This window comes from Gopherus flavomarginatus, chromosome 15 (genome assembly GCF_025201925.1).
Source record: "Gopherus flavomarginatus isolate rGopFla2 chromosome 15, rGopFla2.mat.asm, whole genome shotgun sequence".
Taxonomy (NCBI): Eukaryota; Metazoa; Chordata; order Testudines; family Testudinidae; genus Gopherus; species Gopherus flavomarginatus.
The window spans coordinates 390268-415456 of NC_066631.1; the positions used below are offsets into that span (position 1 = coordinate 390268).

General features: G+C 48.2%; 1 protein-coding gene and 1 long non-coding RNA gene across 8 annotated transcripts in view; both read left to right on the forward strand.

Moving 5' to 3' along the window:
* Positions 1 to 25189, forward strand: part of LOC127034684 (zinc finger protein 239-like) — a 139011-nt gene that overhangs the window by 97652 nt on the left and 16170 nt on the right. Inside the window, exons 1-4 of one of the 7 annotated variants that reach the window (XM_050923830.1) lie at positions 107 to 341; positions 1775 to 1891; positions 18564 to 18702; positions 20582 to 20664. The exons of 3 other annotated variants lie outside the window; for them this stretch is intronic. In XM_050923830.1, the coding sequence (XP_050779787.1) occupies positions 20641 to 20664 (24 nt within the window). In that variant the 5' untranslated portion in view covers positions 107 to 341; positions 1775 to 1891; positions 18564 to 18702; positions 20582 to 20640. Of the gene's footprint in view, positions 1 to 106; positions 342 to 1774; positions 1920 to 10614; positions 10733 to 18563; positions 18703 to 20581; positions 20665 to 25189 lie in introns of those variants that run through there. 3 more of the 7 variants (XM_050923829.1, XM_050923833.1, XM_050923831.1) reach the window with 3 other exon arrangements.
* LOC127034724 (uncharacterized) overlaps positions 1 to 25189 on the forward strand; it is a 170999-nt gene that overhangs the window by 96137 nt on the left and 49673 nt on the right. The window lies entirely within an intron of this gene.

Below are 25189 nucleotides of genomic sequence, written 5' to 3' on the forward strand. Positions count from 1 at the left end.
GATGAGCGATGGGGGGCGGGTCAGACTGGCCCCGGGGACCGCCCTTCCCTTGTCTGGTAAGAGCGGAAGCGCCCCCGGGGCAGGCTGGGAGATGTAGTTCCTGACTCTCACTGGACAGGAAGTGACGTTGAGCGGGAGAGAAGAAGCTAAGTTGCAAACGTGCGCTGGGTACTGCGGCTCTGCCTGGCTCGCGCGGGGCCGGAGAAGAGTTTTGTGTCTCCCGGCTCTGGGCATGCGCAGATCAGGGAGGAGGAAAGTCCCGCATGCGTAGAGGCCGCGTGTCCCGCTACTGGTGCCTGGGGCCGGGGCCGGGGCCGGGCGGAGCAGGAAAGTTTGTGCCGGTGAGACCCGTTAACCCGCCCGCGCCCGGCCCGGGCCCTGCCCCGGTGGAGCCGCCCTGGGGCCGCGCCGGGCTCTGCCCGCCCCGCTGCGGAGCTGCAGCCTCCAGGGCCCAGAGCGAGCCCCGGGGAGCGGGGCCGGGCGGTGACTCTGCCCCAGTGTCCGGGGGGGGGGGGGGACCCGGCATCTCGCAGCGCCGGGATCTGCTCCCTGGGGGGTCGGGGGCAGCCCCCGGGGGGGGCTCGGAGCTGCTGTCCCTGCAGGAGCCCAGCGCCTGCCCTGGGGCCCCACGGGGGGTGGCGGGAGGAGGGGCCCGGCCCCACTGGGGTCCCTGCGTGGGGCCGGGTAGGGGCTGCCGGGGAGGGGGCGGTGAGACCGGGCTGGGAAAGGGGCTTGTGGGAAATGTCTGTGCAGCTCGGACATCGCGGGGGGGGGGGGGGAGAAGAGCGGGTGACCCCTGAGGAGCGGGGAGAGAAAGGGGGGGGCTGAGATCCCTTCGGTTTTACTGCTGCCTTCTCCCATGGGGATCCCCCCTCCTCTCCCGTCCTGCCCCCTTTCTCCTTAGAGCATCAACAGGGTGACCCTCCTTCCCTCAAATCCCTGAGAATTTCCCTGTTCCCCTCCCCTGATTGTGCCCCATTTTCTCTGCCCTTCGCCAATGGCCAGTTCAGATCTCAGGTTTGGGGTGTTTCCCCCATTTTCACCTGCAGTGATTTGTCCTTGTGTAGGTGGGAAATCGTTCCCCTGAGTGATTTCTGAACTGGGCAGAGGCTAGGGGGACCCTGAGACATGGACACCGCTGGGCTGGGGGGGGGGGGGCACTCTGTGCTGGCAACAGGGCGTGGGAAGGGGGAGAAGGAGCCACATTTCCGGGGGTCTCTGCATTTTAATTTAATTTTAAATGAAGTTTCTTAAACATTTTAAAAACCATATTTACTTTATATGCAACAGTAATTTACTTCTATTTTATAGACTTATAGAAAGAGACTGTCTAAAAACATTAAAGTGCATTACTGGCACGCAAAACCTTAAATTAGAGTGACTAAATGAAGACTCAGCGCAGCACTTCTGAAAGGTTGCTGACCCCTGTACTAGTCACATTCCCAGACCCCTCTGCCAGCCCCTCCCCATAGCCAGTGACCTCACTCCAGCTCCACTCCTCTCCCTTGTGAAGGCCACATCACCCAGAGCTCCCTGCTGTCCATGTGAATGTGAGGCAAGAAGAATCCATCCCATTCTGTTGTTGATTCAATATCCCTGTATAATCCCCTCCAGTTTCCCCTCTTTTCTCTTGAGTGGTTGAATGGTGACATAAAATCTCCCCACATGATGCTTGTCCCTTATATTGGCAAATATTTAGTTTGTGCTCCATTTTCTCCTCAGTTCTGAAATGCTGATATCAAAATCTCAAAAATCTTCCCGCTTTTCTCTCCAGGTGTGTGACTGAGATCAAAGCTCTTATTGTATTGAGCGTGGCTCTGTTCTGACAACTGCTGCAGAGACCCCAACTGAGATCTGGGCCCTGTTTTGCCTGGCACTGAAGCGACCCCAGGTGAGATCAGACCCCACTGTTGTGCCAGGTAAAACTGAGACCTGCACCGAGATCACGGCCCCCCTTGTGCCAGACAGCACACGACTGCAACCCAAACCACTACCTCCATTGTTCTGGGCACTTCAGAGACCTCAGCTGAGATCTGTGTCCCCGTTGGGTCTGGCATTGCACTGACCCTAACGAAGATCACACCCCACCACTGTACTGTGTGCTGCACAGACCCTGACAGAGATCCTGCCCCCACATTTTGCCAGTTGCTGCAGGGGCCCTAAACAAATTCAGGGATCCTGTAATGCTGGGAGTTGCAGAGTCCCCAACTGAGATCAGGCTTCCTGTTGTGCAGGGCTCTGCACAGACACTGACCAAGATCAGGGTCCCCATTGTGACAGGTGTGGAAAAGACACCAAGGGTATCTCTACCCTGCTGTCAGAAATCCCCTGCTGGCCCATGCCAGCTGACTCAGGCTCACAGGGCTCAGGCGAAGGGGCTGTTTAGTTGCAGTGTAGATGTCTGGGCTCAGGCTGGAACCAGGCTGTAGGACCCTGCGAAGTGGGAGGGTGCCAGACCTTGGGCTGCAGCCCCAGACGGAACATGGTCACCACAATTAAACAGCCCCACAGCCTGAGCCGTGTGAGCCCAAGTCAGTGGGCACAGGCCAGCCGCCGGTGTCTGACTGCAGTGTCGACATGCCCACAGGAACAGAGAGGCCTTGTCACAAAAGGCTCAAATGCTAAATAGACCAATAGTGGGAAGCGACTCTCCATTTTACAGATGAGGAAACTGAAGCTCAGAGAGCTGAAGTAATTTGCTCAAGTTTTCGTGGAGAATTTGGGACAAAACTGGGAACTGAACCCAGATTGTTTCACTTCTTGCCTCTCCCCTTATCCAGAAGCCCAGCGTGTGTGTGTACAGCATTGTTTTGGCCTGTGTTTGCTTTGCATTGGCTTCCAAGGGAGGCTGTGGAATTTCCTTCACTGAAGCTTTTTAAGACCAGGGTAGAGATACACCAGTCTGGGAATGTCGAGGGATACTAGGTTCTGCCTCAACACAGGAGGCTGGAGTAGACGACCTCTCAAGATCCCTTCCAGGCCTACATTGATATAATTCTCTTTTGTGCTGTGCCCTTGTCATAAACAGATAGTTAAGGGTTAATAGAGCAGAAGTACTTCATGTCTCTTTTGCCTGTAAAGGGTTAACAAGTTCAGTGAGCCTGGCTGTCACCTGACCAGAGGACCAATCAGAGGACAGGATACTTTCAAATCTTGAGGGAGGGAAGTTTTTGTGTGTGCTGTTAGTGTTTGGTGGTTGTTCTCTCTGGGTTCTGAGACTGACCAGACGTGGAACCAGATTTCTCTCCAGTCTCTCCTATACAGGCTTTTATGTGCTCAGAATAGTAAGTACTAGGTAGGTCAATCGAGTTAGGCTTATGTTTGTTTTCTTTATTTGCAAATGTGTATTTTACTGAACGGATTTTAATTTGTACTTGTATGCTTAGGCTGGGAGGGTATTTTCAGTGTCTATAGCTGAAAGACCCTGTAACACATTCTATCTTAAATGTATAAAGATAATTTTTACTGTTTTTCTTTTTTTAATTAAAATCTTTTCTTGTTTAAGAACCTGATTGTTTTTTTATTCTGGTGAGACCCCAGGGGACTGGGTCTGGATTCACCAGGGAATTGGTGGGGAGAAAGGAGGGAAGGGGGAAAGAGAGTTTATTTTCTCTCTATGTTAGGATTACTTTCTCTCTCAGGGAGAGTCTGGGAGGGGGAGAGAGAAGGAGGGAGGAAGGTGCATTTTCCTTTCTGTTTTAAGCTTCAAGGAGTTTGAATCACAGTGATCTTCCAGGGTAACCCAGGGAGGGGAAGCCTGGGAGAGGCAACGGTGAGGGAAAGGGTTTACTTTCCTTGTGTTAGGATCCAGAGGGACTGGGTCTTGGGGTTCCCTGGGCAAGGTTTTTGGGGGACCAGAGTGTACCAGGGACTGGAATTCCTGGTTGGTGGCGGCTCTACAAGTACTAAGCTGGTAATTGAGCTTAGAGGAATTCATGCTGGTACCCCATCTTTTGAACGCTAAGGTTCAGAGTGGGGATTTAAGCCATGACAGCCCTATTCTTGCATGGTGCCTTTTGGAACTATGATGCACCATGTTGTGTTGCATAGTTTTATGATGCATTGTTTTGCCTCAGCTTGTTTGGTGTCTGTATTATGTTGGTTTGAGTTGAGCCATTTTGTATTGTGTGCTTTTGTCCTAAGGTGTGTTAGTTTGCATTGTGTTGCTTTCTTCTCCTTAGTATTGTGGCATTTTATGCTGTGCAAAGTAGTTTTTTGTTTTGTTGTTGTTGTTTTTTGAATGTCCTGACATCATGTTGTTGTGCGGTTTTTCTCTGTATGTTGTTTTATACGTATATATCGCATAGCATCCTTGAAATGTAGGGCTAGATAGGACTTCAACATGTCATCAAGTCCAGCTCTCTCTTCCAAGGCAGGACCAAGTATATGTTGTTTATCTCTGACAGAGGTTTGTCCTACCTGTTCTTAAAAACTTCCAGGAAAAGAGACTCCACAGACCCATTGTAAGACTATTCCAGAGCTGAACTAGCTCAGCTCTGGTGACACGCACACATATTTTAGTGGTGAGCAGCTCTGGAGAGAGAGGAGAGCCCAGTGAGTGGGCAGCTGGGTAAAGAGACTAAAGTTGGGAGGAGAAACATTGATGTGTGCAAGGTCTGTGGCAGAGCTAGAACTAGATCCCAGTTCTAGTGCCACTGTACTGCTGTTTTGGGCACTGAAGGTCTCTGCCACCCTGGTGTTTTAGGCACTGGTGCAAACCCTTAGTACAGACAGAATTTACACTAGTGCACTCTGGCACTGGTGCACCATGTCCCTGTTTGAAGGCTTGAAGTGGTGGAGTGGGAGGGGCAGTGACCTCACAGAGGCCTGGGGCTGTCTGAACAGTGCAGTGAGGTTGGTGGGGGACAGTAACCTTACTGAGGCCTGGGTCTGGCTGACCAGTGCAGCTGGTAAGTGAGGGACAGCAGTGAGTGCTGGAGGTATGAGCCAGGAGCACAGCCCCACAGGACTGGACGCTGACCTCTCCTGACCCGTGACACACACCCCAACTGTGTGCAGGGGCTGCAGCTGAGCTGCCCTGCCAAGACAGCCTGTGCATCCATGGACAAACCACCTCTTCCTGCAGCCTAATACAATGGGGTCTGGGGACCTTTCCAAGCTGCGCGTGATGTGGCTCTGGCGTTAACGGGGTATGTTCCTGGCTCTGTCCCTGACCTGCTTGGTGACCTTGGGGAAGGCATAGCCCCTGTCTGTTTTCCTCCTACCCATTGTCTACTTGAATTGTGATCTCTTTGGGGCAAGAACTGTCCCTCTCTGTCTGTGCAGTGCCCAGCAGAATGGGGGTGCTGATCTCAGTCAGGTTCTCTGCCATGTGCTGCACGATGGGGCCCTGATCTCCATCAGTGTCTGTGCAACACAAAGCGCAGTTTATAGACTCAGAGACTTTAAGGGCAGAAGATAGAGGTGTATTTCAGATGAGGTCTCATCGGTGCCTTTTATAACAGTACTAACCCTTTCATGTGTCTGCTGGAAATACCTCGCCTGATGCATCTTAGGACTGCATTGACCTCTTTCACGGCTGCATCACATTGACAGCTCATAATTATCCTTTGATCAACCATCTCCTCCTCTGTCACTTCCAATTGACAAATCCCCAGCTTATTGCAAAATTATACACTTGGGGACCAGCAACTAGAATTTGTGCACTGTTCATTTTCATCCCATTTCTATTACTCCAGCTTTCAAGGACATGCAGATTTTCTTGTATGATTTTCCTGTCCTCCTCCATATTGGCAATCCCTCCTGGCTTTGTGTCCCACACCCGCTTCTTGTGCCAAGATCACTAATAAAAGTGTTGAGTAAGATTGGTCCCAAGACTGATCTGAGGAACTCCACTAGTAACTCCCTCCAGCCTGACAACTCACCGTTCAATTTGACCCCCTTGTAGACTCCCCTTTAACCAATTCTTTATTGACCTTTCGGTTCTCATATTAATCCCCATCTTCTCCAATTTAACGAATAGTTTCCTATGTGGAACTGTATCAAAACCTTACTGACATCCAGATCGGGTTTCTGTGGCACAATCTACCTTTCGTAACACCATGTTTTATTTATTTGTAGTGCAGAAGGCTGGGAGGAAGTGTTAGCAATAGGCTGAGAATGGCCATGTGGAGGTAGGGGAGGGGATGGCAGACAGTGGGGAGGTGGCCGGGGATGCAGCATTGGGGGTGTGTCTGGGATTCTGTTTTGTAGGAGTCCATGTCTCTGCTCCCTGTGGCCATGGTGCCTTCCGTACCAAAGCAGCACGTCAACAGAGCAAACGCACACACTGTAGCTCTGCCTGGAACACACAGCGTTCACTGCCAGATGGGCTGGGTGATTTTTCAGGGACCCAGCTTGATATGCCTGGCTGGGGTGGGTTCAGTTGGACGGGGGTCTGGGGCTCTGATAGTTTGCCATGTTCCTTTTTGCATAGTCAATTCTTTCCATTTATTGTTTTACCCCCACCTATGCCAGATGCTGCTCTTTTCTTGACTTGCTTCAGTTATTTCACTTCCAGTTTTTAAATGGGATCTAAGAATTGCAAAGCTGAATGAAAGATAAACAAACAGAAGCATTTGAATGTTGGCCCATAGGTGGTAGAACTGTACCTAGTGATGGTCGGCTTTAATTTCCTAGTTACCTCTAGCATTTTCTGGTGGGGTGAATAAAGCAGTGTCAAAGAGCCAAATGCGCGTTTTTAGGGCGAAAGGGCTCATCAGGTGTTAGCTCTCTAAGGAACATGTCACCAGCAAGGGCTTTCAGTCTTTCAGGAGAGGTGCACTGGATTGTATTTAGGAATCTCAAAATAAAAGGGGAAGACGGCTGGTTCACAATATCCAATGAAATCTTGCAAAGGATTATACAAATGGACCCTACTGCTGGTAAAACAACATGGTATTAATACTGATTCAAAAGTGACATTAAAATTAGGAGATAAACACATGAGAAATGAACTGACACCTATGTACCATTTCTTAATGCCTAAAATTTTGACACTCGCTCACATCATCTTTTTTTAAAAGCACTGCACAGCACACAGTCAAGTTAATGAATGAAAGCACACCCTTTATTGACTGCTTTGTGTTGCATGAGCATCTGATTAAGCACCTAATTACAACTGCACCTCTGTAAGTGGAAATGCATCAACCCAGCTTGGCTCCAAGGTGTTTAGATAGCAATGAAAAGTTTCTAAATTAAATACATGGCAGAATGGTTAATGGGGAAAATACACTGAAATGCCTCTACCCAGTCCTGTTGACTTCTCCCAAACTCCCTATGAGTTCTGGCCTCTTGGTCAACTCAACTCCCAGTCCCACATCAGCTGTGCCCTCTCTCAGCCTAAGCCATTTCTACTGCAATTGTTCACCCTCCTCATCCAGGCAGGGGATTGGCGGTGCAGCCCCTAACCTACCGGCATTAATCACTGTCTTTCATACTGGGGCTATATAGATTTCATGGAACGATTTCTCAGAATTACTGACTCTGGGAGGTGGGAGAGAGGAGAGGCTGAGAGGTCATTTGCTCTTACAGCCACATTCAACTCTGGTAGCCTCCGTGTTACCTCATCCTCCACCCTCCCCCATGTGTCTCTGTTCATGTCAGTGTGTCACCTGATCATAATGACACTAGCTTCAGCAGAGCTCCCAGACAGGAGCTACATCATGAGGGGGTTACAGTACTGAGAGTAAAATACATCACAAGGAGGGTGTAATTATCCTGAAATGAAACATTCCAGTCTAGGAAGTGAAAGAATTCAAGTACTTCATTACTTAAAATTATGCTTGAAAGGACTGGATTTTTATGAATAAATTGCAGTAAATGTTAATTTCACTGTACACACACACAGATGAAAAAATATTTATACAGGTAATATACAGAAATGCTTCCGGAGAAAGTGGAGTTTGATTTAAGGATATTTACACTGTATATTTTGGTGTGACATTGACAATTTCTCTTTGAACAGTTATATGATTTGGCTTTTGGAATCTCAGCAGTTACTGTTATTAAACAATTGTTGTCTGACAACCCCCATAACTTCCCACAGCTCTGAACATTGAAATTGTAAACATCGAAAAAAGGGCTTAAAAATAAATATCGCTGTCTATTGAACTTAAAAGAAAGAAATTGACAAAATGAATTTTGTCAAACCCACTTAACAGCAATTGCAATATGTTAGGGGATGGAAATTCACAACTAAGACACCAAGCTTAATTCTGCCCTGTAGTGACATCAGGTAATCACCATAGGGCTACGAATTAGGCATTTTAGTGTATATCGTTCCAGATTATAAATCGGTATGATCTAAAGACACATGAGATCTTTTCCTCAGGATATCACCATCACTGGGTTGTTTCTCTTATTGGTAATTCCCAGGAGTGAAGAGATTAATAACATTTTGTCAGTTATGAAGTGGCCATTTCAGATTTCTGGGGAGCGTCTGTTGTTTTGCACTAGGGGCCAGGTCCTTGGAGAGACGGTACCGTGATTTCATTTTAACTTCTCCATGCTCAGCAGCTTCTGGAATTTGGTTCAAAGTATTTACATGTTTCCCTGCCCTGTTCTTAAAAGTACAGCTATAGAAAGTGGGGAAGGGCAGGAACTGACTGCAGGATCAGTAGCTGAGTCCCTTAGATATTTATAGCTCATCGGAAGGAGGACGGGGATTAGTGGGTGTCTGGGGATTTAATAATAAACACACAAATGTCATTTTTCTTAGTGAATTTTCATCTTCTAATTCCCATAACCCACTAATTATCCCTGGCTGCCCCTGGCCGTCTGGGGAGGGAGAACTAGTAAACTCCTGTGCCCAGTGTGGCACCCAAGGCACAAGGATCTTTCCGTGGCTGACTCAGTCACCCAGAGTGAAATTCACTTCACTGGATAAGACCCTAGTTGCTGAGCTGTGCAGAGAGGTGGGGAGGTGAATTCCATCCCCCATTCTTGAGCATGGACCCCCCCTCCAATTCTCGCCCTGATCTCAGACACTACCCCAACCTTCCCGTGCAGTGATGGACCCACTTGATGCTGCCAGAGCCATGTGCCATGGGACCTAGAGAGGCCAGAGGCCCAGCTCCAGAACTGCTCCTCCTGCCCACAGCCCCCAAGCTGTGCTAGAGTTGTCTTGACTTCCCAATCTGCAGATCGGTCCAGCTGTACCCAGCCCGTGCACCCACCACACACAAACCTTGTCATAACAAACATCCCAGGATTGGGAAAGACCATCTGGGGCTGGCTGCAGTCTCCCTTTGCTGCTGTGAGGGGAATGGGGTGGTCCCTCATATAGGATCCAAACATACCCAGGGCAGAAGGGAAATGTAGTTTTTTCCAGGGGGTTGAAATGTTTGGTTTAGAGTCCTGAGCTCTGTCTTCCTGTTTGTCTCCTTCTGCCACTTTCAGATCTCTTGGAGAGACAAGGTGGATGAGGTAATTTTAGAGCCAATTAAAAATACCTTTTTGCTATCCTGGAACCAACATGGGTACAACAGCCTTCCCCTTTGTATCCTCTCCCCATGTGATAGGAAAATAAGGGTTCAGTCCTATAACTGGATTGGGTCTTGCCAGCACTAACGGCAGTGAAAGCCTGTGTGCATTAATGACAGCAGCAGCTCTGGAACTCAACACATAGGGAGAGGAGATGGGAGTGAGCAGGTTAAGTTTGTGCCAGGTGTGAGTTACTCATGTGGGAATTCTGCACCACTGCGTATGCACAGAATTCATGTCCAGCGCAGAATTTCTTTTATTTTTGGCTTGAAGAAAATACATTCTGCCTGAGAAGTGCTACAGTTTTGCCTTTTACCCACCAGAGCCCCCTGTGGCACCAGAACAAGCAACATTCAGCTGGGTTCATCTTGGTGGTAATTTGTTGCCCGAGCTATACCCCAAATGGGAAGAGAGTTAGTGGGTGCAACTTGGGAGAGTCCTGAGACACGGCTGCCTCGGGGGGTGGGGACAGGGTGGTCATTCTCTGCTCGCAAGAGGGTGTGGAAAGGGCACAGGAGGAGCAAATGTCCCCTATGGAGACTGCCCAGCCCCAGGTTATCCAGTCCCAGACGCTTCTTCCCCCACCATACCCCAAACCTCTTCACCCCTCCAACCATCAGTTGCCAGTCTTCCCTCGCTGCTAGCCCTTCCTGACTGGCAGAGACCCTCTGAGCCAGTAGTGTGTCAGGGTTCAACCTTCTGGCTGAGTCCTCCGAGCACTTTCTTCCTCTTTTGGGGAAACCTGCCACAGGGGCCCCACAAATTTACATTGCTTAGGCTTTGACTTAAGCTTTCTGCCCTGGGCCTCAGTGAGTCTAATGCTGGGCTTGCTTGGCGCCCGCCCTGAAACCTGCTAGTGGCCCCCAGCGGGCCCAGGACCCCTAGCTGAGAACCACTGCTTTACCCTACGAATCACAGCAATGTTCAGGTTACTGCCAGTCATAGAATCATAGAATGTGAGGGTTGGAAGGAATCTCAGGAGGTATCTAGTCCAACTCCCTGCTGAAAGCAGGACCAATCCTCAACTAAATGATCCCAGCCAGGGCTTTGTCAAGCCTGACCTTGTCCCAAAGGACCAGTCACTTACTGAGGTCCATTGAATCTTAGATCTCACAACAAAAACAATACTTGTAGCCAGTCCTGTAATAACCTGTATTAAGACTTATTTAAAAGGAAAGGAGAGTTGTTTACGAACTTAAAGCAGGTAATCCTATAGATGCAGACAAGTTACAGTCTTAAATTTCAAAAGGTAATAGAAGCTTCTATAATAAGCAAGCCCTATATCTTCCTTAGGACTAACCCAGGCTAATCAGCTGGGGATCTCTTGCTTATGCCTAGAAACTTTTCCCCCCAAAGTCCAAGCAGCACACAGATAATCAGTTCCTTCTGTATGAGGTTTTTCATCCCCTTCCTGCCATGTGTTCTGATCTGCAAACTCAGCTAATGGGAAGTCAAGAGCACAACAACAGTCTTTTGTTGTCTTTAAGATTGCATAATAGTCTATGTGGTGTTGATGAACCTTTCCTGCCAGGCAGGGTGTAATGCATTCTGTTGCCAGTCAACACTTCACCTAGGTAAAGTCTCTCTCCTGCCTGGTGATTTACAGAGCCGCAGAGGCTCACAATGCAACTAGTCAGATATTAACCCAGGCAGCAACTCACAAGCATTCAATAAAGTGTAAGCTCATTCTTATAATCCTAATACTAACACAAGTGAGTCAGGCTGATTCCAGCGATGCATTTGTCCCTGTTCAATGAAGACATGGCAGCTTTTGCAAGAGCTAACACCTCATCTGCCAGTGTCACAGGCAGGATGGCAGGGATAGTGTGTCTAGCCTCTCTTTGCCAGAAGCTGGGAATGGGTGACGAGGTGGATCATTTGATGATTACCTGTTCTGTTCATTCCCTCTGAAGCACCTGGCATTGGCCTCTGAGCTAGATGGACCATTGCTCTGATGCAGTGGCAGCTCTTATATTCACAGTCTCTTTCAGGAGTATCTACTCATTTGGACTCACTGAGGAGACACAGAAAGAAACAAGATGTGCTGAGGCAAGAAGGCCCAGTCTCAGAGCTCCCGGGGTCACACCTGTCAAAAGCTAAAACTAGGCCCAGCCCATGAAAGGGGCACTCCCAGGAGAGACTGTATAAAGGCTGGAGCATCAAACAGCTTTGTAAACCTGAGAGAGCTGCCTTAGGAACAGTGACAGGGAGAATCCCCCAGAATGACTCCTTTGATTCTGCTCTTCTCTGGCCTTTGGTTCATAGAATTATAGAACTGGAAGGGACCTCGTGAGGTCGTCTAGGCCAGTTCCCTGCACTCAAGGCAGGACTCAATATTATCTGGACAATCCCTGACAGGTTTTTTCCAGCCTGCTCTTAAATGTCTTCAGTGATGGAGATTCCACAACCTCTCTGGACAATTTATTCCAGTGCTTAACCACTCTGACAGGAAGTTTTTTTCCTAATCTCCATCCTAAACCGCTGTTGCTGTAATTTAAGTCCATTGTTTCTTGTCCTATCCTCAGTAGTTAAGAAGAACAATTTTTCTCTGTTGTCTTTGTAACAACCTTTTTTGTGCTTGAAAACTGTGATCTGAGTCTCTCCAGACTAAACAAACCCAGTTTTTTCAATCTTCCCTCATAGGCCATGTTTTCTAGACCTGTAATCATTTTTGTTGCTCTTCTCAGGACTTTCTCCATTTTGTCCATATCTTTCCTGAAATGTGGCCCCCAGAACTGGACACACTACTCCAGTTGAGACCCAATCAGTGTGGAGTAGAGCAGAAGAATCTCTTCTAGTGTCTTGCTTACAATACTCCTGCTAATACATCCCAGAATGATACTGTTGCAAAAAAAAGCGTAACTCTTTTGACTCATATTCTGCTTGTGATCCACTATGACCCCCGTTTCCCTTTCCACAGCACTCCTTCCTAGGCAGTTATTTCCCATTTTTATGTGTGCAGTCAAGGTTTTTTCCCCACTCTGAACTTTAGGGTACAGATGGTGGGGACCTGCATTGACCCTTCTAAGCTTAATTTCTAGCTTAGATCTTTTACGCTGCCACCAGCCAGAAGTTCTGTGTCTGGCACACCTTCTGTCCCCCCAAAACCTTCCCCACCCTGGGCAGCCTTGAGAGGCTTCACACAGATCCAAACTCTTTGGATCTTAAAACAAGGAGGAATTAACCCTCTCCCCTCCTTTCCCCCCACAAATCCCTGGTGAGTTCAGATTCCAGTCTCCTTGGATCTGAAAACAAGAAAAAAATCAATCAGGTTCTTAAAAAAGAAAGCTTTTAATTAAAGAAAAAAAGGTTAAAAATTATCTCTGTAAAATCAGGATGGAAAATGCTTTACAGGGTATTCAGATTCATATAGACTAGAGGGACCTTCCCCCCACCCCCAGCCTTAGATTCAAAGTTACAGCAAACAGAGGTAAAAATCTTTCCAGCAAAAAAGAAGCATTCACAAGTTGAAAAAAACAAACATAAGACTAATCCGCCTTGCCTGGCTATACTTAGAATTTTGAAACATGAAAGACTGATTCAGAAAGATTTGGAGAGCCTGGATGGACGTCTGGTCCCTCTTTGTCCCAAGAGCGAACAACAACAACAACAAAGAGCACAAACAAAGACTTCCCTCCACCAAGATTTGAAAGTATCTTGTCCCCCTATTGGTCCTCTGGTCAGGTGTCAGCCAGGTTTACTGAGCTTCTTAACCCTTTACAGGTAAAAGAGACATTAACCCTTAACTATCTGTTTATGACATGCCCCCCAAATCTCAGACAGTGTAAAACCACACTAGCGGTGATTTCTTCCTAGAACTTTAGAATAAACAGATTAATAAAACACATGCACCTTTACATAGACTACTAATTATGTAAAACTACAAGATTTTTTACATTTCAAGGACAATTTTTAACCAGTTGATTCTGGGAAACTTTCATGGGAGAGTGCATCAGCTACTTTGTTTGAAGCTCCTGAAATGTGTTGAATTTCAAAATCAAAATCTTGGAGAGCTAAGCTCCATCGAAGCAGTTTTTTGTTGTTTCCCTTGGCAGTATGAAGCCACTTTAGCGCAGCATGGTTGGTTTGTAGCTGGAAGCGCCGTCCCGAAACGTTTGGGCATAGCTTTTTCAGGGCATACACAATGGCATAGCATTCTTTTTTACTGATTGACCAGTGGCTTTCCCTCTCAGACAGTTTCTTGCTGAGAAACACGACAGGATGGAAGTTTTGATATGGTCCTTCCTGTATTAAAACTGCTCCTACACCACGCTGAGATGCATCTGTGGTTACTAGGAATGGTTTGTCAAAGTTGGGGGCCCTTAGCACAGGGTCAGACATGAGTGTCGCCTTACGCCGGGTAAAGGCCTTCTGACACTCATCAGTCCACTTAACTGCATTTGGCTGAGTCTTTTTGGTCAGGTCTGTTAGTGGGGCAGCGATTTGGCTGTAGTGTGGTACAAATCGTCTGTAGTACCCAGCCAAGCCTAAGAAGGATTGGACCTGTTTCTTTGACTTTGGGACAGGCCACTTTTGGATAGCATCCACCTTGGCCTGTAGGGGAGTTATTGTTCCTTGACCCACCTGGTGTTCAAAGTAAGTTGCTCTGTTTTGGCCTATTTGACACTTTTTAGCCTTAACAGTTAGTCCTGCCTGCCTGATGTGCTCAAAGATTTTTTCCAAGTGTTCCAGGTGTTCTGCCAATGAATCAGAAAAAATGGCCACGTCATTGAGGTAGGCAACTGCAGATTCTCCCAATCCTGCTAGGAGACCATCTACAAGTCTTTGGAAGGTGGCGGGTGCATTTCGCAGCCCAAAAGGAAGCACATTAAATTCATACACCCCTGCATGGGTGATGAAGGCAGACCTTTCTTTGGCAGGTTTATTTAGCGGTACTTGCCAGTACCTCTTGGTTAAGTCTATTGTAGAGATGAACTGGGCACGTCCCAATTTCTCCAATACCTCATCGGTGCGTGGCATTGGATAGTTGTCAGGACGAGTTACAACATTTAGTTTACAGTAGTCCACACAAAAGCGTATTTCCCCATCTGGTTTGGGAACTAGAACCACTGGAGATGTCCATCCACTGTTAGAGGGGTGGATTATACCCATCTGTAGTATGTTTTGGATCTCCTGTTCTGTAGCAGCTTGGGCATGAGGAGGCACCCGGTAGGGTGGGGTTCTAATGGGGTGAGCATTACCTGTGTCAATGGAGTGGTATGCCCGTTCGGTCCGTCCTGGGGTGGCTGAGAACATTGGAGTGAAGCTAGTGCACAGCTTCTTGATCTGTTGCCGCTGCAGATATTCCAGGGTTGTAGAGAGGTTCACCTCTTCCACGCCACCATCACTTTTTCCTTCGTAGTAGACACCTTCAGGCCACTCAGCGTCATCTCCTTCCTGGACTGTAAACAGACAAACCTTTAAGTCTTTGGAATAAAAGGGCTTGAGAGAATTAACATGGTACTGTAATGGTATTTTATCCCCACTCTGAACCTTAGAGTCCAAAAATGGGGTACCAACATGAATTTCTCTAAGCTTAATTACCAGCTTAGATCTGATAGGCTGCCACCACTCAAAAATATAGTGTTTTGGGGCACTCTGGTCCCCCCAAAAACCTTCCCTGAGGACCCCAAGACCCAAATTTCTTGAGTCTCACAAAAGGGAATAAACCATTTCCCCTCCCCCTCCTTTCTTCCTCCCAGATCTTTCCCGCCCTGGGTACACTAGGAGATCACCGTGATTCAAACTCCTTGAATCACAACACGAGAAATCAGGTTTTTTCTCCCCCTTCTCTCCCCTTCCCAGGCTTTCCCTCCCTGGGCTATCCTGGAGAGAGAGACAGATTCAAGCTCCGTGAATCTAAAACACAGAGGAAATTCACCTTTCCTCCCCCACTCCTCCTTCCCTTCTCCCACCAATTCCCTGGTGAGTACAGACTCAGTTCCTTTGAGCCTTAACAAGGGGAAAAAATCAATTAGGTCTTTTAAAAGAAAAAAAAACTTTTAATAAAAGAATTAAAAAAGTAAGAAATCTCTGTAAAATCAAGATGGGAATATTACAGGGTCTTTCAGCTTATAGACACTAGAGAGAAGTCTCCCCCCAGCACAAATACCAATCAAAATCCATCCAGTAAAATACACATTTGCAAATACAGAAAACCATCAAAAGACTATAACCGCCTTTCCTAGTTAATACTCACTATTCTGAATATATAAGAGACTGTAGCAGAGAGATTGGCAAGAAACCTGGTTGCACGTCAGGTCACTTTCAAGGCCCAGAGAGAACAAAGCAAAACCCAAAAAACACAAACAAAGGCTTCCCTCCACCGAGATTTGAAAGTATCTTGTCTCCTGATTGGTCCTCTGGTCAGGTGTTTCAGGTTCACTGTTTGTTAACCCTTTACAGGTTAAAGAGACATTAACCCTTAACTATCTGTTTATGACAGGTACACATTAGGCTTTTGGGTTGAGGTGGGAAATGCTATGAGATAGTTAACAGCTCCTAGGCGCTCTTGGACCGTGAATGGCCCTTCCCATGACGCTTTCATTTTATGGGCCTGTTGCGCCTTTAAGACCATAATCTGGTTCCCTACTTTGAAGGAATGCTCTTTGGTATGTTTATTATACCAGGCCTTTTGCTTTTTCTGAGCATTTTTTAGGTTTTCTTTAGCAAGGGCTAAAGAGTGTCAGAGGGTGTTTTGTAGTCTGCTTACAAAGTCCAGAATGTTAGTTCCTGGAGAAGGTGTAAACCCCTCCCATTGCTGCTTCACCAACTGTAATGGCCCCTTAACTTTGTGGCCATACACAAGCTCGAATGGTGAAAACCCTAAACTGGGATTTGGTACAACCCTGTAGGCAAAAAGCAACTGCTGCAATACTAGATCCCAATCATTGGAGTGTTTATTTACGAATTTACGTATTATGGCCTCCAAAGTTCCATTAAACCTCTCCACCAGGCCATTGGTTTGTTGGTGGTAAGGGGTGGCAACCAAGTGATTTACCCCATGAGCTTCCTACAGATTTTTTATGGTCTTTGCCAGGAAATTAGTTCCCGAATCTGTAAGGATGTCGGAGGGCCAAACCTACCCTGGCAAAAATGTCTGCTAAGGCATGGCACACAGTTTTAGCTCTGGTGTTGCTTAGAGCTACTGCTTCCGACCATCGGGTAGCAAAATCCATGAAAGTTAGTATGTACTGCTTTCCTCTGGGGGTCTTTTTTGGGAAAAGACCCAGAATATCCACAGCTACTTGCTGAAATGGGACCTTAATTATGAGGAATGGCTGGAGAGGGGCTTTGACCTGGTCTTTGGGCTTTCCCACTTTTTGGTACACCTTACAAGACCGGACATAATTAGTAACATCCTTGCCCATTCCCTCCCAGTGGAAGGACTTCCCCAACCTGTCTTTGGTTTTGTTCACCCCAGAATGGCCACTGGGATGATCATGGGCTAAGCTTAAGAGCTTTCCCCGGTACTTAGTTGGAACTGCCAACTCTTTTTGAGGATGCCAGTTCTTTTGGTGTTCACCAGAAAGAGTTTTTTTGTATAAAAGTTCTTGTTTTACAACAAACCGGGATCGGTTAGAAGAGCTGAGAGGCAGTGAGGTGCTTTGTGCTGCCGTTCAAGCTTTTTGAAGGCTGTCATCTGCTTCCTGCTCAGCCTGGAACTGTTCCCTTGAGGCTGGAGACACCAGTTCCTCCTTAGACTGTGGACTTGGGCTTGGTCCCTCTGGAAGCGATGTAGGTGATGGGGTTGTTTTCGTTGATGGAAAACCACTATCCGCTGGTGCACTAGGTGATATTTCAGGCTCTGGCTGAGCCTCTTGGGTAGGGTTGTCTGCTGCTTCTACCCGTTCAGGCTCGCTGGTGCCCTCTGGCTTTGGAGTGGTAGATGGGTTTGCAAGTGCTGGCGTCAGTGCTGGCAACGGTTCTGGTGCTGGTTGCTTTTCCAGTTCCGGTTCTGGGACTGGATGCACTAAGGCTGTTGTAGTCGTTGGCAGGGGGTCCAGTTCCACCACCTCTGTTTGGGTCTCTGGTAACACAGATGGGGCCCTTGTGGACAGCTCAGGAACAGGGATGGGTGTGGAAACTTGCCTGGCTTGGCTGTGTGTGACCATCCCCACCCTCTTGGCCAGCTTCACCTGGTTGGCCAAGTCATCCCACAGTAGCATGGGGATGGGATAATTGTCATAGACTGCAAAAGTTCACATTCCTGACCAACCCCTGTAGTGGACAGGCAATTCAGCTGTAGGCAAGTTTACCGATTTTGACATGAATGGGTGAATTGTCACTTGGGCCTCTGGGTTGATGAATTTGGGGTCCACGACGGATTGGTGGATAGCTGACACTTGTGCCCTGGTGTCTCTTCACGCGATAACCTTTTTTCCGCCCACTTTTAAGGTTTCCCTTTGCTCTGAGGGTATTTGAGAGGCATCTGGGTCTGGGGATCTTTGGTGTGATGGTCGTGTAATGAACTGTACTTGATTGGGGTTTTTGGGGCAGTGGGCCTTTATATGTCCCAGTTTATTACATTTAAAACATCTCCCAGCTGACTGGTCACTGGGCCGAGGTGGGTTGTTGGAGACTGGTGAGGTGGGACAATAGAGTGTCTGGGGCTTTCCTTGGTTTGGAGGTGGGGCCTTGGGTTGCCCCTGGTGATAGGGTTTATTTTCGGTTTGCCCTGTCTGATATTCGCTCCCCTTGCTAGTAGGGTTATTGGTTTTTTTTTTTGTTTTGTTTGTTTTGTTTTGTTTTTGCCACTTTCACCCATTTGGCTTCAATTTTCCCCACCTCAGTTACAGTTTTGGGTTTCCCATCTAGGATGTACCTTTTTATTTTCTTAGGAACACCCTTTAAGAACTGCTCCATTTGCATTAGGAGGGACAGCTTTTTCAGAGAGTTAACACTTGCTTCTGATATTCAGGCATTCCAATTTTTTTTAACGTGGTAGGCGTATCGGGTAAATGACACATTTGGTTTTCACCTTAGGGCTCTGAACCACCGACGGGCATGCTCAGGTGTTAGCCCCATTCTGATTTTGGCCTTGGTTTCAAAAAGTTTATAATCGTTCATGTGTTCCTTAGGCATTTCAGCCGCCACCTCTGCTAAGGGTCCACTGAGCTGTGGCCTCAGCTCTATCATGTACTGGTCTGTAGGGATGCTGTACCCATGGCAGGTCCTTTCAAAATTTTCTTAGAAGGCCTCAGTATCATCACTTGCCTTGTAAGTGGGGAATTTCCTGGGATGGGGAACGAACGGTACCTGCAGAAGGGTTGTTAGGGTTGGCTGTTCCATCCTGCTTAGCCTTTGCTAATTTCAGGGCCTGCTGGTGGGCCTCCCTCTGGAGCTCCAACGCCCTCCGGTGGTCAGCTTCTTTGGCTTTTTCTTCTCTTTCTCTCTCTCTTTTTTTTATCTCTATAGCTCTTTTGTGGGCCGCTTCTTTCCTGGCTATTTCTGCATTAATTAGTTCCATCCATCTCTTATGTTGGTTGTCTTTCTCTGTTGCTTCTAGCCTAGCCATTTCTAGTTTGTTAGTTGCTTCACTGGTACTCATTTTTCTGCTTTCTTGTGCTGGCCACACCCCTGCAGCTCACTGACTCAGGCTGCTTGGCTAACAGAGATTTTCTAACTAGCTATACCCGAGAGTTAGAAAGAAGGAAAACAGTTCAGCTTATGAATTCCTTTTTGCTGTCTGTTTGCTCACAGCTTGAAGCTATCTCTTAACAAAGACCCTTGTTAAAAAAACTTAACACCTCTGCCCTCAGGCTGCTTTCCAAGCAGCTAGAAAGGAGAGAGAAAAAAACTCACTGACTTTTGGTTCTTAAAAACAATACCCTCAGACTGCTTTCCAATCAGCTAGAAAGGAGAGAAAAAAAATGCACTGGCTTTTGGTTCTTCAACACAATCCCACCTCTAACACCAAGTCACGTTTTTTTCCCCACTCTGAACTTTAGGGTACAGATGGTGGGGACCTGCATGGATCCTTCTAAGCTTAATTTCTATCTTAGATCTGGTATGCTGCCACCAGCCAGAAGTTCTGTGTCTGGCACACCTTCTGTCCCTGCAAAACCTTCCCCTCCCTGGGCCTTGAGAGGCTTCACACAGATCCAAACTCCTTGGATCTTAAAACAAGGAGGAATTAACCCTCCCCCCACAAATCCCTGGTGAGTTCAGATTCCAATCTCCTTGGATCTGAAAACAAGGAAAAAAATCAAACAGGTTCTTAAAAAAGAAAGCTTTTAATTAAAAATAAAAAAAGGTAAAAATTATCTCTGTAAAATCAGGATGGAAAATGCTTTACAGGGTATTCAGATTCATATAGACTAGAGGGACCTCCCCACCAGCCTTAGATTCAAAGTTACAGCAGACAGAGGTAAAAATCCTTCCAGCAAAATGGAAGCGTTCACAAATTGAAAAAAAAACATAAGACTAATCTGCCTTGCCTGGCAATACTTAGAATTTTGAAACTTGAAAGACTGATTCAGAAAGATTTGGAGAGCCTGGATGGACGTCTGGTCCCTCTTTGTCCCAAGAGCGAACAACAACAACAACAAAGAGCACAAACAAAGACTTCCCTCCACCGAGATTTGAAAGTATCTTGTCCCTCTATTGGTCCTCTGGTCAGGTGTCAGCCGGGTTTACTGAGCTTCTTAACCCTTTACAGGTAAAAGAGACATTAACCCTTAACTATCTGTTTATGACAGTGCAACTGATTGTTCCTTCCTAAGCGGTGTACTTTGCATTTGTCCTTATTGAATTTCATCCTATTTTCTTCAGACCATTTATCCAGTTTGTCCAGATGATTTTGAATTTCAGTTCTAGCCTCCAAAGTACTTGCAACCCCTCCCAGCTTGGTATCGCCCGCAAACTTGATAAGTGTAACAGAGAGACTCTGCTGCTGGGAGGGTTTCACCATGTGTCAGAGGGTCACACCCTGGTAGGAGGGGGCTAGGCCTATACTGGGATAAGGTCACTCTATGCTTCACAGTGTGGCAGAACCTAGAATGTTCATTACCAGGGAAAATCGTAGGGGGGAATCAACATGTGGAAAGGAGATAAACCCTGTCTGAATTCTCTCACATTGCCCTTCTCACCCTGGCAGGCTACAGATTAACATCCACATTTTGCTCCAGATCATCCCATCCTCCCAGGGGGAAGGAAATGGCTGCAGTGGAGCTGGCTCAGGTAAGGGATTCTCAGGGAGCTGGTGGTGGGTTCTGCTTGGAGGGAGAGAAGCGGTAAATGTATAGGAGGGTGGGAGCCAGTGATGAGCTGCCAAAATATTAACAACAGGTTCTCTTCTCCTCACCTCATGAGGGGGTCATGCCCCCTCTGGGAGTCGTGCCCCATCCAACCCCCCATGCTCCTTGACGCCCCCCCGGGGGTCGTGCCCCATCCAACCCCCCATGCTCCTTGACACCCCCCCGGGGACCCCTGACCCATCCCCCCTTCCCTGTCCCCTGATTGCCCCCTGATGCCCCATCAAACCCCTCCTCTCAGTCTTGATGTCCCCTCGTAACCCCTGCCCCATCCAACCACCGCTTCTCTCTGTCCCTGACTGCCCTCCACCACCTCATCCAACCCCTGCTCCTTCCTGACTGCCCCACTAGACCCTTGCCCCCATTCAATCTTCTTGTTCCCTGCCCTCTGACCGCCCCATCCCCTATCCACTCCCCTACAACCCACTGAACACCCCCTCCCTGCTCCCTGCCCCCTTACCACACTGCCTGGGTCCAGGACTGGGTCCGCTCTGCCAGGACCGCAACTGGCGCCGCAGGACCCAATTCCCCGAGCCGGACTGGAGCCGCTTGGCCGGGACCGGTGCTGCGGGGGCCTGACCTGGGCCGGGTTGGAGTCGCTTGGCCTGGACCAGCCCGATCCAGGGGTGCTTAGCCGGGACCCGGCTAGGGTGCTCGACCGGGGCTTGGGGGAGCCGCTCAGGTGGAGCCGGACTGAGCCACGCGTGCTGTCAACCCCTCCCCCCCGGCCCAGGTTACCTGTCTGCTGCTTGTTTCAGGTTTCCTGCGAACATTTGATTCGCGGGAATCGGGAGGGGGAGGAGAAGGAGGGCGGAGCGTTCAGAGGAGACGGGGAGGTGAGCTGGGGCCAAGGGCCGGGTGGACAGCTGCCCGAGCCTTTGTTACATTTAAAAGCTCTTTTAGAACCGGTTGTCCTGAAACAACCGGTTCTAAAAAGGCTTCTAAATTTAAAACCAGTTCATGCGACCCGGCTGGAGCTCACCAGTGGTGGGAGCTGCTAGAGGTGGTGGGAGGCAGGAAATATCTTGGGTGGAGAAAGGGAGGGGACAGGATGTGACAAACCTGCTGAGACTTGTGTACTCTAGGGTGTGATGGGTGGTCACCCCAGGGTGCAGTCTGGGGGACTTCTGGGAACCACTGTGCCCTCTAACCCTCAAGCTGGGCTGGCCCTTCTCACCCTGCTTTGCTGGAGATTCAGCCAGCGTCTCCAGGGCCTGTTAGCAGGTGGCGCCATACACCCAACTAAGCTACCTGAGTGCTTTACCTAAGCCACTCAAGGAGAGAGAGAAGACAACAGCCAATTTCCCAGTGATAAGTGTTAGCAAACAGATCAAAGCAGATTACTTAGCAAATAACCAAAAACTCAAACCAAGCCTAACATACTATCTAGATAGAATTTGAATTAGCAATTTCTCACCATGTCTGATGATACAAGCAGTCCACCAAGTTTCCATACACAAGCTAGAAATCCCTTTGCACTGGGACTAGCACTTCCCCCAGTTCAGTCTTTGTTCCTCAGGTGCTTCCAGTTCTCTTGTGCAGGGTATGAGGCCAAGAGATGATGTCACATCCCCACCTTATGTAGCTTTTCCATGTGGCAGGAACCCTTTGTTCTAACCTCAGTTCCCAGTCGAGTTTGTGGAAAAATACAGGTACCAAAATGAAGTTCATTATCATGTGGTCTGGTCACATGCCCTAGAGTGCCCTGCTGAGTCATTGTAGCCATGAATCATAGGCTGGCTGAAACATTCACAGGAGGGCTAAGCTCTTCCACACTCCATTGTCTTTGTTGATGAGCCATGAACACTGTCAGGCTTCTTCATGGTTGTACCTGAAAGGCTCGTTATGGGTGTTACCCAGAGTAAGCACATTTGGAAGACAGATACAGAGTCAATATCCATAACTTCAGATACAAACATGACCCGCGCACACAGGTAGGATAATCATATTCAGCAAATCAGAACTTTTCCAGTGACACTGCACATGACTCATTTTGTACAAAATGCCTCATGTCCTAATCATATTATAATCCTGCCACTATGTTGAATATGGGCTGTAGTGTCAGATAGATCCTAATTTCAAGGCACAGGTGTTGGGAATGAAATTTCCCCTCTTTGTGGAACAGGAAGTAACCCTCCAGCCAGGGCTGGGACAACTTCCCAGACTCCCAGTGCTGAAACCTGAACCTCTTGACACTTCATTAGTTACCCCCACCCCTAGTCTTTGTGGCAACTGCAAACGTTATCGGTGATGATTTTATATTCTTTTCCAAGTCATTGATAAGAATGTTAAATAGCACAGGGCCAAGATCCAATCCTTACAGGAACCCACTAGAAAGAAATCCACTCAACCATGGTTCCCTATTTAAAATTCCAGTTTTTAGGCTATTTAATGTATGCCATGTTTATTTTGTTTCTTTCTAGTCAAAATATTGTGCTGAGCCAACTCATATGCCTACATATATTAAATCAGTACTTTTAGCTGCAACCAAACTTTTGATCTCATCCAATAAGGATATCCAGTTAGTTTGATAGGATCTATTGTGTCTAAACCTTTTTAATGAGTACTAATTATATTACCCTGCTTTAATTCTTTATTAATGAAATCCAGTATCAGCTGCTCCATTCTCTTGCCCGGTATCGATTTCAGACTGACACACTTGTAATTAGCTGCGTTATCTCTTTTATACTTTTTAAATATTGGCACAGCATTAGCTTTATTCCAGTCTTCTAGAATTTCCCAAGTGTTCCAAGTCCTAATTAAAATCAACATTGTCACGGAATGTGGGGGAGTCCGGTCCTGCACCCCTCTTCCTGGGACCCACAGTGACTCTCAACCAGCCAGTAAAACAGCAGGTTTATTGGACAACAGGAACGCAGGTTACAGCAGAGCTTGTAGGCACAGTCAGGACCCCTCAATCGAGTCCTTCTGGGGATTCAGGGTGCTTGGATCCCAGCTTAGGATTCCCTGAATTCCCACCACCCAGCCCCAAACCGAAACTGAACTAATTCCGCTACAGCCAGCCCCTTCCTTTGCCCAGCTTCCCGGGCAAAAGGTGCAGACACCCGTCCCCCCCTACCTGGCTCAGGTTACAGGGCTAGGTCCTGTCCCTCACCTGAAGTCCTACCCGTCTCTCTCACCCCCACACAAACAGTCCCTACTCCATCACATCTCTCCACGCTTCGAGACTGAACTGAGCAGGGTCACTCTGCCCAGTGACCTGGGGAAGTTCAGGGCCCCCTCTCCAGGACAACACGTCCGCTTTCAGGATGGCACTTCCCTTCACATGGACCACGTCCATGTCATAGTCCTGCAGGAGCAGGCTCCACCTCAGGAGCTTGGCGTTGGCTCCTTTCATCTGGTGCAGTCAGGTCAGGGGAGAGTGGTCAGTGTACACGGTGAAGTGTCGCCCAAAGAGATAAGGCTCTAGTTTCTTAAGGGCCCACACCATGGCCAGACATTCCTTCTCGATGGCCGCGTAGTTCTGCTCCCGTGGTAGCAACTTCTTGCTCAGGTACACGATGGGGTGTGTCTCTCCCTTTTCATCCTCCTGCATTAACACCGCCCCCAGTCCCATGTCTGAAGCGTCGGTGAACACCATAAAGGGCTTGTCAAAGTCTGGGTTTGCCAGAACTGGGCCATTAACCAGAGCCTCCTTCAGCGCCCGGAGAGCCTGCTGGCACTGCTAGGTCCAGACCACCTTGTCTGGCTTCCCCTTCTTGCGCAGCTCAGTGATGGGGCCGGCTATGGCGCTAAAGTGGGGCACGAACCTTTGATAGTACCCCGCCATCCCAATAAAGGGCTGGATCTGCTTTTTGGTTTGGGGAGCAGGCCAGTCTCTGATCACCTCCACTTTGGCTGGTTCCAGCTTTAGGTAGCCGCTCCCCACCCGATGGCCCAGGTAAGATACTTCAGCCATCCCCACCTTGCACTTCTCAGCCTTTATGGTTAACCCAGCCTCCTGGAGTCGGTCCAGCACTTGTTTAACCTGGGACACGTGGTCCTCCCAGGTCCGGCTAAAGATACAGATGTCATCAATATACGCCACAGCAAAACTCTCCATCCCCCTCAGTAGCTGATCCACCAGGTGCTGGAAAGTGGCCGGCACTCCCTTGAGGCCAAAGGGCAGGATCAGAAACTCGTAGAGCCCCAAAGGGGTGATAAAGGCCAATTTCAGCCTGGCCTCTGCGTCCAGCGGCACTTGCCAGTAGCTCTTTGTAAGATCCATGGTGGTGATGTACTGAGCCCCTCCCAGCTTGTCTAGGAGCTTGTCAGGCCTGGGCATGGGGTAAGCATCAGATACGGTGATGACATTGAGCTTTCAGTAGTCCACACAGAACCGGATCGACCCGTCCTTCTTGGGGACCAGCACCCCTGGCGAGGCCCAAGGGCTGGAAGACGACTTGATCACCCCCAAAGCCAGCATGTCTCTGACCTCTTTTTCTAGGTCC